The following is a 16,091-nucleotide window of genomic DNA, read 5'->3' as shown; positions in this document are numbered from 1 at the left end:
GTTTGACCGCTGACATTCATGAAACCCTGCCCATGTTAAAGTCCCTGACTGTTTTGACTTAGTAGGGCCTGGACTTCCTTCAGAATGGGTAGGAAGTCCATGGGAAGCCATTATTTAAAAAAGCAACAAACAAAAGGGATGAGTCAGACCTCTGCTAACACTGCATGAGACCACTGCTGAACAGCAATGTAGAAGTTGTGAGAAATCCGCAACGAGATACCACATATTGTGGTACATGGTTTGGGAAGAGGGCTTTGGTTTGGAAGAGACCTTTGAGGATCGTCTAAAGCTCACCCTTGACAGGCACGATCTTTTGAGTTCGGTTGCATTATGCCCCAAGCCCAAATTCCTGCTAAGTATTTTGGGTGCCTACTGCTACACTGGGGACAGACATGAGGGAGGGAGCAATTGATGGTCTTGGCTTTTGTTGCATGCCAACCACAGCAAATTGCCCCTGCTTTGCCAGAAGAACACGTTAGAGGACCCACTCTGTGGATTCAAGGCCCATCTGTGCTAGAGATGTGGTAAAAATGTGGGTCTACTAAAGCCCTATATTTGGATATATTTATTTACACTTTCAAGACAAAATTGACAGCTTGAGCAATGTGAGGTCCTAGAGATACTTCCACAGCCTGCACCCTACTGCTGTTTTCTTGGCTCAGGTCTCTGTCAGAACAGGAGAAGAGCCTTCAGGAATAACAAACTTTGAAACTGCTCAGCTCTTTTAGGGAGTTTGAGATTATAGCTGCCTGTGGGCTACAGTCTTTGGAGAAATTATGTGTTAGCATGCACTGATTTGTCTAAATACAGTACATTTAATCATCACATTGGACAAAATCTACGTGGTGATTCATCAGTTGTTCTTACAGATTCGTTTATAATAAAAGCCAGAAACTTTTTTGTTGTTTTAAGATAATTTTCTTCGCAAATTGTAGGACACTGAACAGTACAGTGAGGTTCTGATGAAAATGAAAAAGAAATAAAGCAACTATAGCAATCAACTATTAATGTAATCTACCCAGAGATTTATAAGATGAAATCCTATAATTTGAGTAATTTTAATCTAGAATAATCATAATCTGTGAGGTGAGTGGTTGCATCAGTGTTACAAATGTTCCTAAAGTCATCATCAGGCATTCTAGGCTGGAAAACTAAAATTCAGAGTGGGGGCCAGAGGATGAAGGCTTCAAGGTACAGCAGTGGAAGAATCACTACCAATAACAGCCTCCTAAACCCACACAGGGAAACCTCCATGAAAAGGAAAGAGCCCACTGCTCCCTGGAAAGCTAGTGAGATAAGAGGGGAAATACGAGCTAGCTACAGTAGAGCATAGGTGGATATGGAGAAGGGATGAAGGGGGTGTGGAAGGGAACAGAGGTACAGCTCATGGGAGGTGTAAGGGGATAGCAGACAGAGGCTGAGGGGAATCCTAGATTCACTGGTTTTGCTTGGAAACGGCCTGGAGAATAACCAGTTCTCTTTTTCACTCCATGGAAATCTGATTGAGAAAGACCAGGAAAGAAACTACTGGTAGTGGCCACTGTGCTGCAGTATGAGAATGCGGAAGGTTGGCATGCAGTCCTATTCATAATCCAAGGCTGAGGAGGTGAGCAGACCCAGACTGCTTCTGGTTTATCTCAAACTGCTCATTCCTTCTGGATTCTCAGAACAAAAGGGTTTAACCAGAGAACTGTCATGTCGTAGTGTAACTCAGAATTAAGTCCTGTTTGTCTTTCAAAACTTCAAGAGAACAATTATTTCCTTGTCATTTTCAAAAGTACTGTTTCAACGCTGGTATTTGAGAGGAGCTCTGATAATATCTATGTGAAGATTCAGCCCCAAAAGCCAAGGCTGGGTGAGCTAACCAGCTCTGCAGCATGCAAGCTGATTCTTACTCCCTTCTTACTGACCTGCAGGAGAGAGAGGGAGATGCTGAGATGTTCATAACTGCTCTGTGATGCATGTGTAAATGTACAGGCATGGGTAAAGACCAGGATTTGAGGTGAAAGACAAGATCCCACCATTCGGGGATACCAGCTACCAGCATTGTGGGCACGTCTCAAGCACAGTATCCTTCACTTCATTTAAGCTCATTGTGCTCAAATGTCTTGAGACCCAGCTGAAAAGCAGCTTCAAATATAGGAAAATTTGACTCAGCCTTGGCCTTTTTCTGCCTTTTTGTAGGCTGAGTTCTAAACTAGCAAGTGTGTTGGATGCTGGCAGTATCTTAGTAATAGAAAGAATACCAGGTTGTAAAGAGAACCGTGTTGAGATGAGCAGTCAGTGCTGTTGCCCAGACATGTTGATCAAGGAGCTCTTATCTGTTTTAACTGCTAAACACATAATATAGTGTATTCTATTTTACTTTATAGTCCAGAGGTTAAGGTGGGATCAAAACTTTCTGGGAAGCTAAATTAAATCCTACTCTCATAACATTTCCTTCCTGTGCTGCAAAGATTCTTCCAAGACCCACACTTTGGCTTTCAGAGCACACTGCGGGGAATCCCAACATTGAACACAAAGTGAGGACAAAGTCTGATAAAGAAAAAAGGTATTATTTCAACAATATCACATCAATTAGCTTTCAGATAAAATGAAATGTAACCCAGCACGTTCTGTCTTAGTGAATACAGAACCTATCAGCAGCTTTTACACTAAGTCTTCCACAGTCAGAGACTGTGAGTTGCCTGCTGTCAAAATGTGCGTTTTTCACACAGAGTTTTCTCTTTGCTGTAAACAGAAAAGCAGTTCTGAAAACACAGAAAAAAAGCCCAGGAAGGATAAGAATGACAGCATCAAAACACAGAACCCCACACTCTGTGCAGACCTGTTGGGGAAGTCCTTGGTAAATGCGGAACTGCTCTTCTTGATTTCTCTTTCAGATGCGGATGCCCTGCTGTGAGATGAGGGTGCTGCCACCGGGATGGCAATAATACAACAACATGCCAGATGTCTTACAGCTGCCTTGCGGTATCGTATAAAATGAAAACTCAATAAAAAATTGTCAGAAAAAAAAATGTATCATTTTAATATATAAATATTCCATAAACTAACGAGGTGAAGAAGTGTTTCTCCTCGTGCATAATGTCCCCAGGTCTATGTAAGGCAGCTCCACAGCCTAATAAACATTGCTGTCCGTGGTTTTCATGCTGGCTGGTGTTATTTCCCCTCCAATTTACATCCTGCTATTCATTATTCTAAATAATTCTTCTCCCTCCTCCCTGTCTGGGATGTTTTTTGTTTAAGGTGCGGTTGTTCCTTGTGGCAGCCGTACAGATTTATGCCAAGTTAAATGTGAACATGTCCTCTTGAATTTCCTTCTACAAGCCACCCTCTTCTTCTGGCCAGCTCCACCTCTCCCTTTGAGCTTCCGGACAATTCAAAACCCTATCTTCCCACTTATTTTGGTCTTTACTGGTTTACAGAAAAGAGAGTGAAGACAATTCAGTGGCCAGTGGCCAGTCTATGGGATTTACCCTGTTCTAACTTCCACGTTTCATAGAAGCATACAATGGTTTGGGTTGGAAGGGACCTTTAAGTCCATCCAGTTCCAGCTCCTACCCTGGGCTGGTTGCCCCCCACCAGCTCAGGCTGCCCAGGGCCCATCCAACCTGGTCTTGAGCACCTCCAGGGATGGGGCATCACATCATCTGGGCAGCAATGCCAGGGCCTCACCTCTGTTCTCAGTGAAAAATGTCCTTCTGAAATATGTCTAGAAATGGAAGGTAACTTTCTTTCCTGTCACTCAGATTGCACAACACCATTAAACAAACAAACAAAGCCCTCAGCAGAGCCTGATCTGTTGCTGACGTTTCACTCGCCCATTTTTCATCAGGACAAAGATTGTTATTATGTCAGGCTTAATCTTAGCACCATCTGCATCCTGTTAGCTTTCATTCTCTGGGTTCCACTTCATCTCAACACGCTTTGCATTGTTCTGCAACCAGTCCTTGTGGATATTCATATCTCCACAAAAGGAGAATGAACCAAATCAAGTTTTGCCAGTGCCCATGACTTTCCTCTGGTGGTAATGCACCAGCATCTTCCATTCCTTCTCTCAAGGTGCCAAAAGCTTTTTCAGAGCAGCTGACAAGTATATATTTTCAAATACCAAAACGCTCAGGAAATATGCAGTGTCTTGAGAGGCTGTGGGTTTATGCCATTATAATAGACTGTTCCTCACTATTACCTTAATATTATGCCGAGAGGCTGTGAATTCCCCATTCCTGGAGGTGTTCAAGTCCGAGTTGGATGGGACCCTGGGCAGCCTAGTCCAGTACAAGATCTGGAGGTTGGTGGTTCTGCCTGTGGCATGGGGGTTGGAATTTGATGATCCTTGGGGTCCCTTCCAAGCCATTCTTTGATTCCATGATTCTAAGATTACACAAGAACTAAAACTCTTCCATGCTCTGAGATAAGTTCCTTTCTCTGCTTTCTCTTTGTAAAAAAATACGGAGTTTCTTTTCAGTGATACTGTTATGATTAAAAAAAAAAAGATTCTCCAAGCTGAAAAAATACCTTTTTACCTGCAATGCAGATGTTCAGATCTGAGCTGAATGAGAGCAGCATTCACTATGCACATTTTGCATTGGAAAAGAATGAAACAGCAGCAGAAGAAAAGATCATGGTATTACTTTGTGCTTTTCTGCTCAGAGGATTTTCTTCAATCTGAAGTCACAAACTTCAGATTGTCTTAAAGCTTTCAGGCTGGTAGAAGCCTTTTCTAGGACAACACTGACTGTGTTAAGGGGATCAACTAACTGGAACTCCTCCTCTTCCTTGTTTAGTGTCTCTTCTCTGTTACATTTCATTCCCTCCCCCTACCAAATTTTTGATGAGGACAAAGGTACCTCAGGCTTTGAAAAGCAAACATTTCCAAGGTCCACATTCCTTAGTACTTTTCATAGCATCCCCTTTCCATCCAGCCACAGAAGGGCATCACAGCTGCTGAACATTAGCAAACCTACCCTCCATGAGCCTTCATCAGCTTGCTTCAGCTTCTGCACATCCCTTTTCCCCCTGCCAGCACAACTGTTGAGTGAACAACCAGGGATGGATGGGTGGCATTGCTTCCTTCAGGTCCTGTGATGGGCTGGCATGTTAGTGACCGGCACACTGTGTGGGGGCCTTGAAATGGCCTTCACAATATTATTGCATCTGCATCCCCTCACAGTCTTTCCAGAACATGCAGAGATAAATGTGACTGCACATTTTCCTAATGCAGCTACAACTCCAAGACCCTGCAACACCAACTTATCATTATAGAATGGCTTGAGTTGGAAGGAACCTCAAAGATCACATTGTCCCAACCCCCTGCTGTGGGCAAGGTTGCCAGCCACTAAATCAGGCACCATCTCAGGCTGCACAGAGCCCCATCCAATCTAGACTTGAACACCTCCAAGGAAGGGGTAGTCACAGCTTCTCAGGCCTTTTTCTACTGCTGAACAGAACAAACGTATGTTTTCAGACTGTTGGCTCAATGGCTTTTCAAAAGGAAGGAACAGCAGGTGCCAGATGCCATGTGGAGCAGGTGAGTCTGCTGATACCTGCACAGGATGCTGAGTGCTGGTGTGGGAGGAGATATCCAAACATGAGCCCCATACGTGTGCAGGTGAAAAAGCTGGTACACAGAGACCAGGAAAGGTAAAAGAGTCACCGAGTTACGACAGCAGAATGCAGCAAACAAAATCTGCAGCTGTGCCAACACTGATAAACGCATTCTGATGAGAGAAGCCCTGCTGGACCTCGTAGGAATAATTTGAGATGCTCTTGTACAAGACTTGCCTTGTAAGCAAGTTACTTACGCTTTAATGTTACCACGTTCAGCCCTGAAATATAAAATCAAGCGCTAATGGGGCTAACAGAGATCTCGACACAAGGAAGCAGCTTATTGCATTCACGGGTCACTAATTTCTGCTGCTGAGGCTGCAGACAGACTGCATAATATCCTGCAGACCTCCCTCCCTCCCATAAGCTTGCTGTATACAAGTCAAGCCATGCTGGTGCACATGGGATATTTTAAGCTGAGATATCTCTTATCTCCCCCACCCAAACAAGAGCATTAAATGTGATGGTTTGGATGGAAAGGTAATTGCTGCAGCAAACATTCCAAATTTCCAAAGAGCTGAGCTGGAAGGTTTTAGGGAGATTTTGATTCACCGAAGAGGTGATCCAAAACCAACAAGACAAAGTTCCCAGCAGGACACAGAGCAAGGAGAAATGCACAATTACAAAGCTGCGTAAATCTGGTGGAGTAATTGTACTAAGGAAAGGATTCATAGAGTGTGCTTCAGGAGACATGGAGCCAAAGGGGAGATGATCTGGGCAGGGCTGCAACAGTCCCAAGCAGGAAAGCCACCAGGCTGAACACCGTTCTGGTTTCAGCTGTGAAAAGGTTATCATAGATGCAGATTGCATCTGCAGACATCATTTGGGTCAGACGTTAGGGGAAAAATAGCCTACTCATATGAGAGCTAAATACTGGAATGGTTTATGTAGAGATGCCTTATTGGAGATTTAAAATAAAGTGTAACCAGATAATGAACAGGATTATGATGAGGCTTCCTGTGGCAGCAGAGCAAAACTGAGCAGCTTGGAATTTTTCCCCAGTTCTAGATCCAAGAGGGGAGATCTAGGTTAGATATAAGGAACAAGTCTTCTGCACTGAGGGTGGTGAGGCACTGGGAACAGGTTTCCCAGAGATGTGGTTGATGCCCCATCCCTGAAGACTTGGAAGGCAAGGCTGGGTCAAGCCCTGGGCAACCTGACTTACCTGTGGCATCCCTGTGCATTGCAGGGGAGTTGGGCTAGATGGCCTTCAGAGGTCCCTTCCAAGTCTAAGGATTCAATGATTCTATGTTGTGCACTTCCTAAAACAGCTGTGAGATACATGGGGATATAAGGCTTATGTGGTGATCATTTTGTTTTAAAAGCCTCCTGATGCAAATAAAATTGGGTGAGAAGAATTGCCTTCACAGGCAATCAGTGCAGCAGAGGGGAACTAATATATGAAGAGCCAGAAATTTAGACTTAATAATTCCTGAGCTCCCCCAATCTGCTGGTCCCAGTGATTTGAGCAGAAGGTGTTGGCATGCTACCCTGAGCTAAGCTTTTAGCAGGCAAGCTCCTGATGTACATAATGCACTTCAGGAGAGAAGATATTTGCTGCAAGACAATAAGACACAGCTACAAAATAAGCATGCACGAATGATTCTCGTTTTAATCTCATCACTTTGCACGATATAATAGCTCTTTGTTTTTTGGAACCAAAGCCCTAGTTTGCTAAAAAAAAATATGTTTGATTAAAACCAAACCTGACACTAGGTTGAAATTCACTCACAGGAGGAACTCCGTGCCATAGGAAATTCAGTGTGCTAAGGGTGCAATAGTCTGCCATTTACTGCAGAAGCCACAGGCTGCAATCCAGAGCAGCTCTAAGCCCAAATTCAACAGTAAAGATCTCAGACTGTGAGAACAGATGTCCTCACCGCACTGGTGAAATAATGTGGGTTGAAAACATCGTAAAAAAAGTGAGTTAGAGGATGGGGAATTCTCCAAAATCAATGAATGCAGAAGGAGTTGAGCATACAAAGACTCTTCTTCGGGACACCAGAGTGGCTGGGATGGAAAAGAAGCGGAAGTCTTAAATGCTGTTGGAATTTTTTGCAAGGTAAAGGCAAACTGATGGCAGAAATGATGACTCAGAGATTTCTTGAGGTCCCTTCCAACATCTGTGATTCTGTGGTTCTGTGCTTCTCTGAATTAAAATGGCTGTTCTTGGAACAGAGGGTCAGAAATTGGCTGCTGTGTATCTTGGTTGGCCACCTTATCCATGCTGTGTTATTCATCACCTGTTTACACAGTCTTCACATCTTCAACATCTCCTTTGAAAATGATTTTTGTGAGGTGGTTTGTGGGAAGAACATTGAAAAAATGAAAGTCAGCGCAGTGTATCCCAAATGCAACAATTACATACAAGCCAGCACTGCAGAAGGAGCTCTGTGCTCCCAAGACTGCAGCAGGAGAAGGGGTGCAACCATAAATTCAGAGAGACATATGGAGCTGGGCTTCAGACTGCGCAGTACTGCTGGAGAGCAAGACCACTCTGTTCACTGTTTATAAGAAGAAAGCAGAGCTATTCTCAGCTCCCCAGCTCATCATCAAACATACCCATGAAGTTGCTTGATAGCCAATTTTTTGATTAGGGATGAAGTTTTAGATGTTTCAGGCCACCCACATCTGGATGGGCTGTTGGCACAAAAGCAATATTCAAGTGAATGAAAGGGCAAGAATGTTTTTTTCACTCACCGTGGTCTCCTGAAAGCCAAGCCGTACTGCTGACATGCCAGGCCAACTGTTGGGGTGTAAACGATGGGCATGAATCTCTCGATGTCGGAGGTCAGCACTCGGTAAAACAGCTTCTCATTCCTGTCTTGTAATGTCATAAGAAAAATATACCTTGCAAGTAAAATAAAACAGATATATATCAGCACTTATGGATGTTGGCAGTTTCATAAAGAGAAACAGTTGGCTCCCTCCGCATGTACTCAGCTTTGCAAATCCCCGACCCTTCCCAAGTGCTACAGCATGCACAGCAGCACCACATCATCCTATGTACATATGTACACAAAGGAGAGCAATCCAGCAGGTTAATGTCACAGCTCTCCAGCAATATGCTAGTAGAAGAAAAGCTATAGCAGTGCTATTTTGGGACAGGAATGGCATGCAATTGACAGCAGACAGGCAGGAATAAACATTAAACACTACTGATGAGTGGAAAAAGAGTGACTCTGAAGGAAAACCCAGTGCTTCGAAACAGGATCCTCTAGTGTTCCAGAGGACTTTGAAGAACCATGACTTAAAAGGAAAGGAAGGAGGAAATGAGATGTTTTTGACATACTTGTCCAGATCACTTGTTTTGTTCTCGTAGTTTTTCATGACACGGAGGACCTGGACATCTTGGCTCAAGAAGCAGGGAGGCAGAAGGCCATGAATTCCCAGCTGCAGCCTCTCTTTAAGTGTGAAAGCCATTCCCTGGGGAGAAAAGGGGAAGGCAGGATCAGTCAGCAAAACACACTGACAGATACACCCCAATTAGAAAAGCAGAATGTGTCCTCATACTGTCAAATTGCCCACTCCCAAATAGTGATTCCCCTTCATGATGGCAGACAGCACCATATAGGTGCAGGTATGGCCACCAGGAATGTTCACTCCCCCAAAACACCACGGCTCCTGAACCACCAGGGCTGTGGTCTCTAGGGAGACCTCATTGTGTCTTCCTAGTGCTTAAAAGGAGCTTAGAAACAAGAGGGAAATCAACTTTTTATGTGGGCAGATAGTGATAGGTCAAGGAGTAATGGCTTCAAACCAAAAGAGGAGGTTTAGGTTAGATGTTAGGAGGAAATTCTTTACTCTGAGGGTGGTGAGGCCCTGGCACTGCTGCCCATGTGTGCCCCATCCCTGGAGGTGCTCAAGGCCATGTTGGATGGGCCCTGGGCAGCCTGAGCTGGTGGGGGGCAACCAGCCCAGGGCAGGGGCTGGAACTGAGTGTGCTTTAAGGTATGTCCCAACGCAGACCATTCCATCATTATATGATTAGCCCATACCTACTCGTTTCAATGACCTGAAAACTCCGCTACTGAAGTTTAGCTTTTCTAAATACCACGCTTAGATTTAGACACTGAATTCTCCTACCAAACTCATCTGCTTCACATGGTTTCTGTGTTTCCATCAGCCATACATTTCAATGTCACAACACATATTAATGGCATATTAGGAGCATGGAAGACAGACTTAGTGTGTAGGACTCTTTCTCATTGCCAGTCTCTATGACCCACAGCTCACTTTTTCAAGGAGCACACAGGGTGCCATACATCCTATAAGGAAGCTCATCCTGCCCACAGCTGAATGTCAAACTCTGGATTGCATGGGAAATCCCTGCTCTTAAGGGACCATTCTTAAGCAGAAGCCTGAGTGTATCCCACTCCCACGTGTGTGTTCAGAGAAGCAGCAACATCCTGCAGCAGGCTCAGTCTGCTGAGCAGCAGTGGTAAATGCACTCTGCAGTCTGGGAAGAAGATTATAAAAGCTTCTAGTCTTTAATTAATAGGATTTCTGCTATTCTTATACCAAATTAGACAGCAGGATAGAAGGAAACAGTTTCAGAAGTCTGAAGTGCTTTAATCCTAATGAAAACTCCACCCATAACTAACCAACCGAGTTGTATCTTGATGAAGAGCTGGCAGTAAATTATTCAAAATCAGTAATTATGGGTATGTCTACTCAAGCAAACAGAGAAATGCTTGAAAAATTCCTAATGAGCAGCTTTATGAGTATATAGCTGTTAAACTGCTGTTTTCCTCAGGGCTCTGGTGTTAATCTACGGCAAATAGCTGTTATTAGTGCTGCACAAGGAGATATATCTGGATGAAGTTGTTTCTGGCAGCCTTCCACCGCCTCCAGTTGCTTGTTCCTGTCCCCGTGCCACCCCAATGCGTGTGCCAGCAAAAGTATTTGTGGGGTCACATGGTTAATGAGGGAGAGGAAGGAGCGGGATTAAAAATAACCAGGTCATTGAGCTGTGAGCAGCTCCCCGGGCTGACACACACTGTCAGTCGTGGGAATGGGATGCTGTGAGAGCCGTGCACTTGTCCATGGCAGGGCTGCTGCAGAGAACGTGTGCCAGGTCATCAGCAGGGACACAGCAACCTGGCAGAGATTACACAGTGATGGAGGGAAGGGCCAGAACTGATTCTCTGATTTGCCAGATCCATGGCTTGCACGTTGTGTGACACTTCTCCTGCTGTTGCATGGTGTGGTAGCACAAGTGAAGAAAAGTCTTTATGGATTTCATGGAATCATAGGCTAGAATCATAGAATCATTAAGGTAGGAGAAGACCACTAAGATCACCCAGTCCAACCATTCACCTACCACCAATTTCCCATGTGCATCAATACTACATCTGCTCTTTCCTTAAACACCCCCAGGGACAGTGACTCCTCCACCCCCCTGGGCAGCCCCTCCAGTGCCTCACCACTCTTTATGAGATAATTTTTTCCTAATATCCAACCTGAACCTCCCCTGGTGCAACTTGAAGCCATTCCCTCTCATCTTATCACTGTTACCTGGGAGAAGAGGCCAACCCCATCTCACTATAACCTCCTTTCAGGGAGCTGTAGAGAGTGATAAGGTCTCCCCTGAGCCTCCTCTTCTCCAGACCAAACAATCCCAGTTTCCTCAGCCACTTTCCATAAGACTTATGCTACAGATCCCTCACAACTACATTGCCCTTCTCCGGACACACTCCAGGACCTCAATGTCTTTCTTGTAGTGAGGGACCCAAAACTGAACACAGCACTCAAGGTGCAGCCAAGCACAGGGGGGAAGGACATTCAGATTCCGGGACATCTAAGAAGAAATGTTCCGTATACCACAAGCTGTTTCTTAATTTTTCTGCTCTGTGTCAGGCCAGAACCAAGCACTTCCCAGATCTTTGATGCAGGACCACAACAAAGAGGAATCATCCCCATCGGCTGAGCAGCAGTCAGCAGATGATTGGAGGCAGAGTTCAGTATTTTCATGCCAAACCCAGGAGCAGTTCCACGAGCCCTGTGTTGGTAGATGGATGTTGCACCAGGATGTGGCTGGTTTTGCTGTAGCATCTGACATTTTTTAATGCAAATTTCCTTCCTGGACTTGAGAAGCCTTTCCCCTGAAGAGTTTCCCAGCAGAACTGGTATGTTCCCACAAGATAAAGCTTGAGTTTTTATGAGTCATCATTTTTATCTATTTATTTCTTTATTTGAATTTAAAGAAAAACATTCTCATCAGAAAATTTGCATTCGTTTCTATTCTCCAAACCAGAGACTACTACAATACCAGACCAAGATCAACACTGGACATCAGTTCTAAAGCACTTCTTGGCTTTGAGATGACACTACTGTATCACAGCAGGGAAAACACAGCTACCATGAATGTCAAAGTTTATCTGCAATGAGTAGGAAAAAAGGAAAAAGATTATCACATTTTTAAACCATTTACTTCCTGTAACCTTTGAACCTGGAGGATAGATAAGGGGAGACAGAAATATTTGGCACTAATACTCCACTTGCTCGCCCAGTGAGTCACATCACAGCAGACCTGGCCACAACCTGACCCTGCAGTAGCAGTGAAGCTCAGCAAAGCTGTGCTGCTCACTCTTCCAAGGGAGAAAGAGATAGAAAAGGTAGAAACACAGCATCCTAGATACTTCTGTCCCCAGCCACTAAAAATCATCTTGTAGCATTTTTTCACCATATATAAGGAAGCCTTTCAGTTATTTTCCACCTATTAAAATAGTGAGCAATTTCAATATATTTCATCAAATGCTCACACACCCTGGTCAGTCTGACATCTGACATCACCACCTCATTGCACTTCTGCACTCACTGCATCCATATCAGCAGCATCAGTAGAAGTACTCTCATACTGGGGCAGCTGCAGCTGTGTGCAATGAGGAAGCTGCTGCCTTCCCAACCACTGACACCTCTGAAATACTTTTACATACAGAGTTGGTCCATCCTAGAACAGCTCTGTGGCCGGGACTAGAGCTCTGCAGGTCCAGGAGCAGGACCCCTGGCTGAAGCCTTACATTCATTGGAACAGCACAGCGTGAAATGAATTTGGAAACACACTCTGCCTCAGATCAAAAGCTGGAATTCACGGAGCTCTCGCTATGTTTAAGATTAAAGCTTTTGGGGTTGGATTTCTTTTATTGTTTTTTAAGGCTGCCTGAAAGCCATATTGTACCACTCTTTTTCTGGTCTTGAAAGGTCTAATGATTAGAAGGTGAGCCACTGCCCTGCAGAGCTAAAGCCAGGTGCTGCAGTTCATTTATAAATGTGTGGGGAATGAGTTGTCATGGAGAGGGCAGATGCTATGTCACTGACCAACAACAAAGGCCAAAATATCAGCTGCTCACCAGCCTTCATGCTCTGTGAAGGCTGAGTAAGGGGTTTTGTGCTGAAAAAGAACCTCAGATGCTTCTGGTTTCTTATCTCCAAGAGCACCAAGCCCATAGGTGGCAGCTCTCTCTTTCTTTTTTAGTCGTGTGCTGTGTAGTGTTTCCACTTTGTATTGAAAACATCTGCATAAAAAGGAAGGGAAGGAGACACACTGGAAGGGTGAACCTTTATTTTTCATTTTAAATGTCTTGTATCATCTTAGTACCTTCAATTTACACATGTATGTGCTCTTATGTTTGGAAAAGAACCAAACCCACAGTGCTTTGGGGTACATGGAAGACATTATCATGTCTTATCTGAAACCTGGAATGATTTCTCCCTGCACCTTCTCAGCAGTTATTGCTGAGCAAATCTTTTGTTGACCATGAATTACAAAGTCTTTTTATAGTGCCAGTCCTTCTGTATGGGTTCAAAGTCACAAGCTGAAAAATCATTTTGGCCATCTCCTTTGTTACAAAGCGATTCAATCATGGATTTCTAACCCTTTCATATCCTTGTTCCTCTCCTGAAGAGCTGGAGAATGCTAAAGAAACCCTTCAAGACAGAGATAATTAAGCAACTGAATTCTGTTTGTTTCAGTTCCTGGTAAACCACCTTCAGCACCAGTGGAAGCCATCTCTGCTATTAAAGAGGTTTCATGAGTAAATGTTTTGCTTCCTCTCGATGGATTAGAGCAGTATATTTACATTCCCGTTCTCACCTTTATCTCATCCTACAACAGTGATTTTTCTAAGAGTGAACAGAACATACTGGTTTGCCCAGAGAGGTAGTGGATGTGCCACCCCCTGACCCTCAAAGTCAGACTGATGGGGTTCAGAGCACCTGATGGAGCATTGTTGGGCCAGATGGCCTTTAAAGGTGCCTTCCAACTCAGCTGATTCAATTACTGTATGATTTTGTACCAAATCCATGTGTCAAACCTCTTACTGTACAGCGACCTGATGGCTGCAATGGGTATGTGGCAGGCTCACAGGCAAGAAACAGCAGAGACAAGGCGTTCCCACATGTTACTGGAAGTTAACTCTATGAGTAAATCTCATTAGCAGAATGTCTTCAGGGCTTTATTCATTAATTCATAGGAGCAATGTCAGCACAAAGCCCCTCGCCATGTTCTCAGACAGCAGGGGTACAGCTCTAGACTGAATTTAGCAGAGAACTCATTACTCTTCCCACAGTTTGCCAGCCTCCAGGGCACTAATTTTTCCTTCATAGAAAACGAAACAAAAAATCCATTTGCTAGAAATTATGTGTGTTTTGTCTGCAAACAAGAATCTGTTATTCTGAGTGAAGGATTTTTCAACCTGAGCTAGATGGACTTCCCCAGAGAGCAGCTGGTTTGGCTGAGTGGTTTTGTGAAGGCTCTGTAACCACACGGGTAGTCAAGAAAAGCCTTGTTTTCTTCTTATCAGGAAAGGTGAAGGTAGACAATTAATACCAAGTAAGACATGACATGATACAGCTGTATTATTATTATTATTATTATTATTATTATTATTATTATTATTATTATTATTATTATTATTATTATTATTATTATTATTATTTTCTTAATAAGAAACTAAAATTCGGGGCTAAACTCAATGCCTTGTTTTCTTTCCACAAGAGAAAAATCAAGACCTCATGGACTTCTGTCCTAGTTAATGGGAATACTTCTTTGCCTTAAGCGAGAAATAGATTAGGATGAGTTCTTTTTTACTTTTGCTACTAGCTTTGAATATGTCTTTACACGTATGAAGTGCACTGAAAAGGGAGAAGAGTAAAATCAGTGCATGGAGGATAGATAGATCCACCAAGCTACAGAAGGACTTGATTTTAAGGGGTGATACACAGTACCTGCACACAGACAGGTTGCAGAGAAGAAGTATTCCTGCATGGATGAGTGTAAAACCTGAAGTGCCCACTGTCACACCTTTTAGATGTCAGTCAGCGAACGCAACAAGCTAGCCCAGGACAGCTTTGTGGCTTATGGGCTTCTCATTTCTGTCTCAGCTGTGGTGGTTGCTGTTCTTTAACTGCCTGCAGAGAGTGAGCAATGTAACATCACTTTCTGTAAGAGCCCCACCAAGCACAAACTACAATATTTCTGTCAGAGCATGGCCATTCCTGTGATGCTGCAGACACACGTTTCTCCCAGTTATGATGTTTTCCCTAGATGGGAAGAATTCTGCATAAAAACACTTGCATTCCGAAGTCTATGAAAAACAGCCCTCATCCTCAACTTGGACAGGCAAATATGCCTGAGAACAAAGATCAAGGCAATTTGAAGGTTGAAATGTGATCCAAAACACTGAAAGAATACAGTTTTAAAAGCCAGTTTTACGATGTCTGGAAACTTCTACCATCATGCATGCACACAGCTGGTCATGTGAATTGTGGTTACGTATAATTTGGGTTCAGTGCTATATCAAGCACCAACTTCCTTTTGAGGTTGCAGCAAATTGCAGAAAATGAGACTGGAGTGTTTACTGCTCACACACAAACTGCCTTGTACTGTGATTTTGGAGAATGGGAATCTCTCTTCAACTTACATCCCCTTTGCTGTTACACCTCCAGGATGAGCTCCTCCCAACCTTGAGGATGCTCCAGAGGTGGGCTGGAGTGTGGTTACCATTTGTGGATGATTGCTGATGGCTGCATTTGGTTGAACACCACTGGCACACACTGCCTAAGTCATACAGCTGGCTGTTTCACTTCCCTGCAGCACTCTACCCTTTTACGGCCTATAATAAAGAGACAGGGTAACACTATGTTGAGCTTTTTGGGGGCATGGTCTCTGTTTGTCCCTGATTAATGTGAGTCAGGGATCACAGCTGCTCCACGTGAGGCTCACAGTGGCTCTGTGACCAGAATCAGCCCCCAGTCCTGGGGCAAATTCCAGTGTAAGGCTCCACTCAGGAGGCAAGAGGAGGCCTTTGTGCTGCTGTAATAGGACAATAGGCAGTAGTTTCAAACTAAAAGTGTGAAGTTTTAGATTAGATATAAAGAAAAGCTTTTTAATGATCAGGGTAGTGAAGCACTGGAACAGATTGGCCAAGAGGTGTTGGATGCCCCATCCCTGGCGATATTCAAGGTTAGGCTGGACGGGGCTC

The 16,091-nt window shown here is 44.0% G+C and overlaps 1 protein-coding gene across 1 annotated transcript in view; it reads right to left on the bottom strand.

Annotated features, from left to right (window-relative positions):
* Positions 1-16,091, bottom strand: part of ME3 (malic enzyme 3) — a 99,500-nt gene that overhangs the window by 32,514 nt on the left and 50,895 nt on the right. Inside the window, 2 exon segments of the mRNA XM_015852389.2 lie at positions 8,308-8,457; positions 8,900-9,033. Coding sequence (XP_015707875.2) covers positions 8,308-8,457; positions 8,900-9,033 — 284 coding nt within the window.

Source organism: Coturnix japonica, chromosome 1, assembly GCF_001577835.2.
Source record: "Coturnix japonica isolate 7356 chromosome 1, Coturnix japonica 2.1, whole genome shotgun sequence".
Lineage (NCBI taxonomy): Eukaryota > Metazoa > Chordata > Aves > Galliformes > Phasianidae > Coturnix > Coturnix japonica.
Note: the sequence above shows the minus strand (reverse complement) of the source record. Positions and strands in the feature narration are given on the sequence as shown.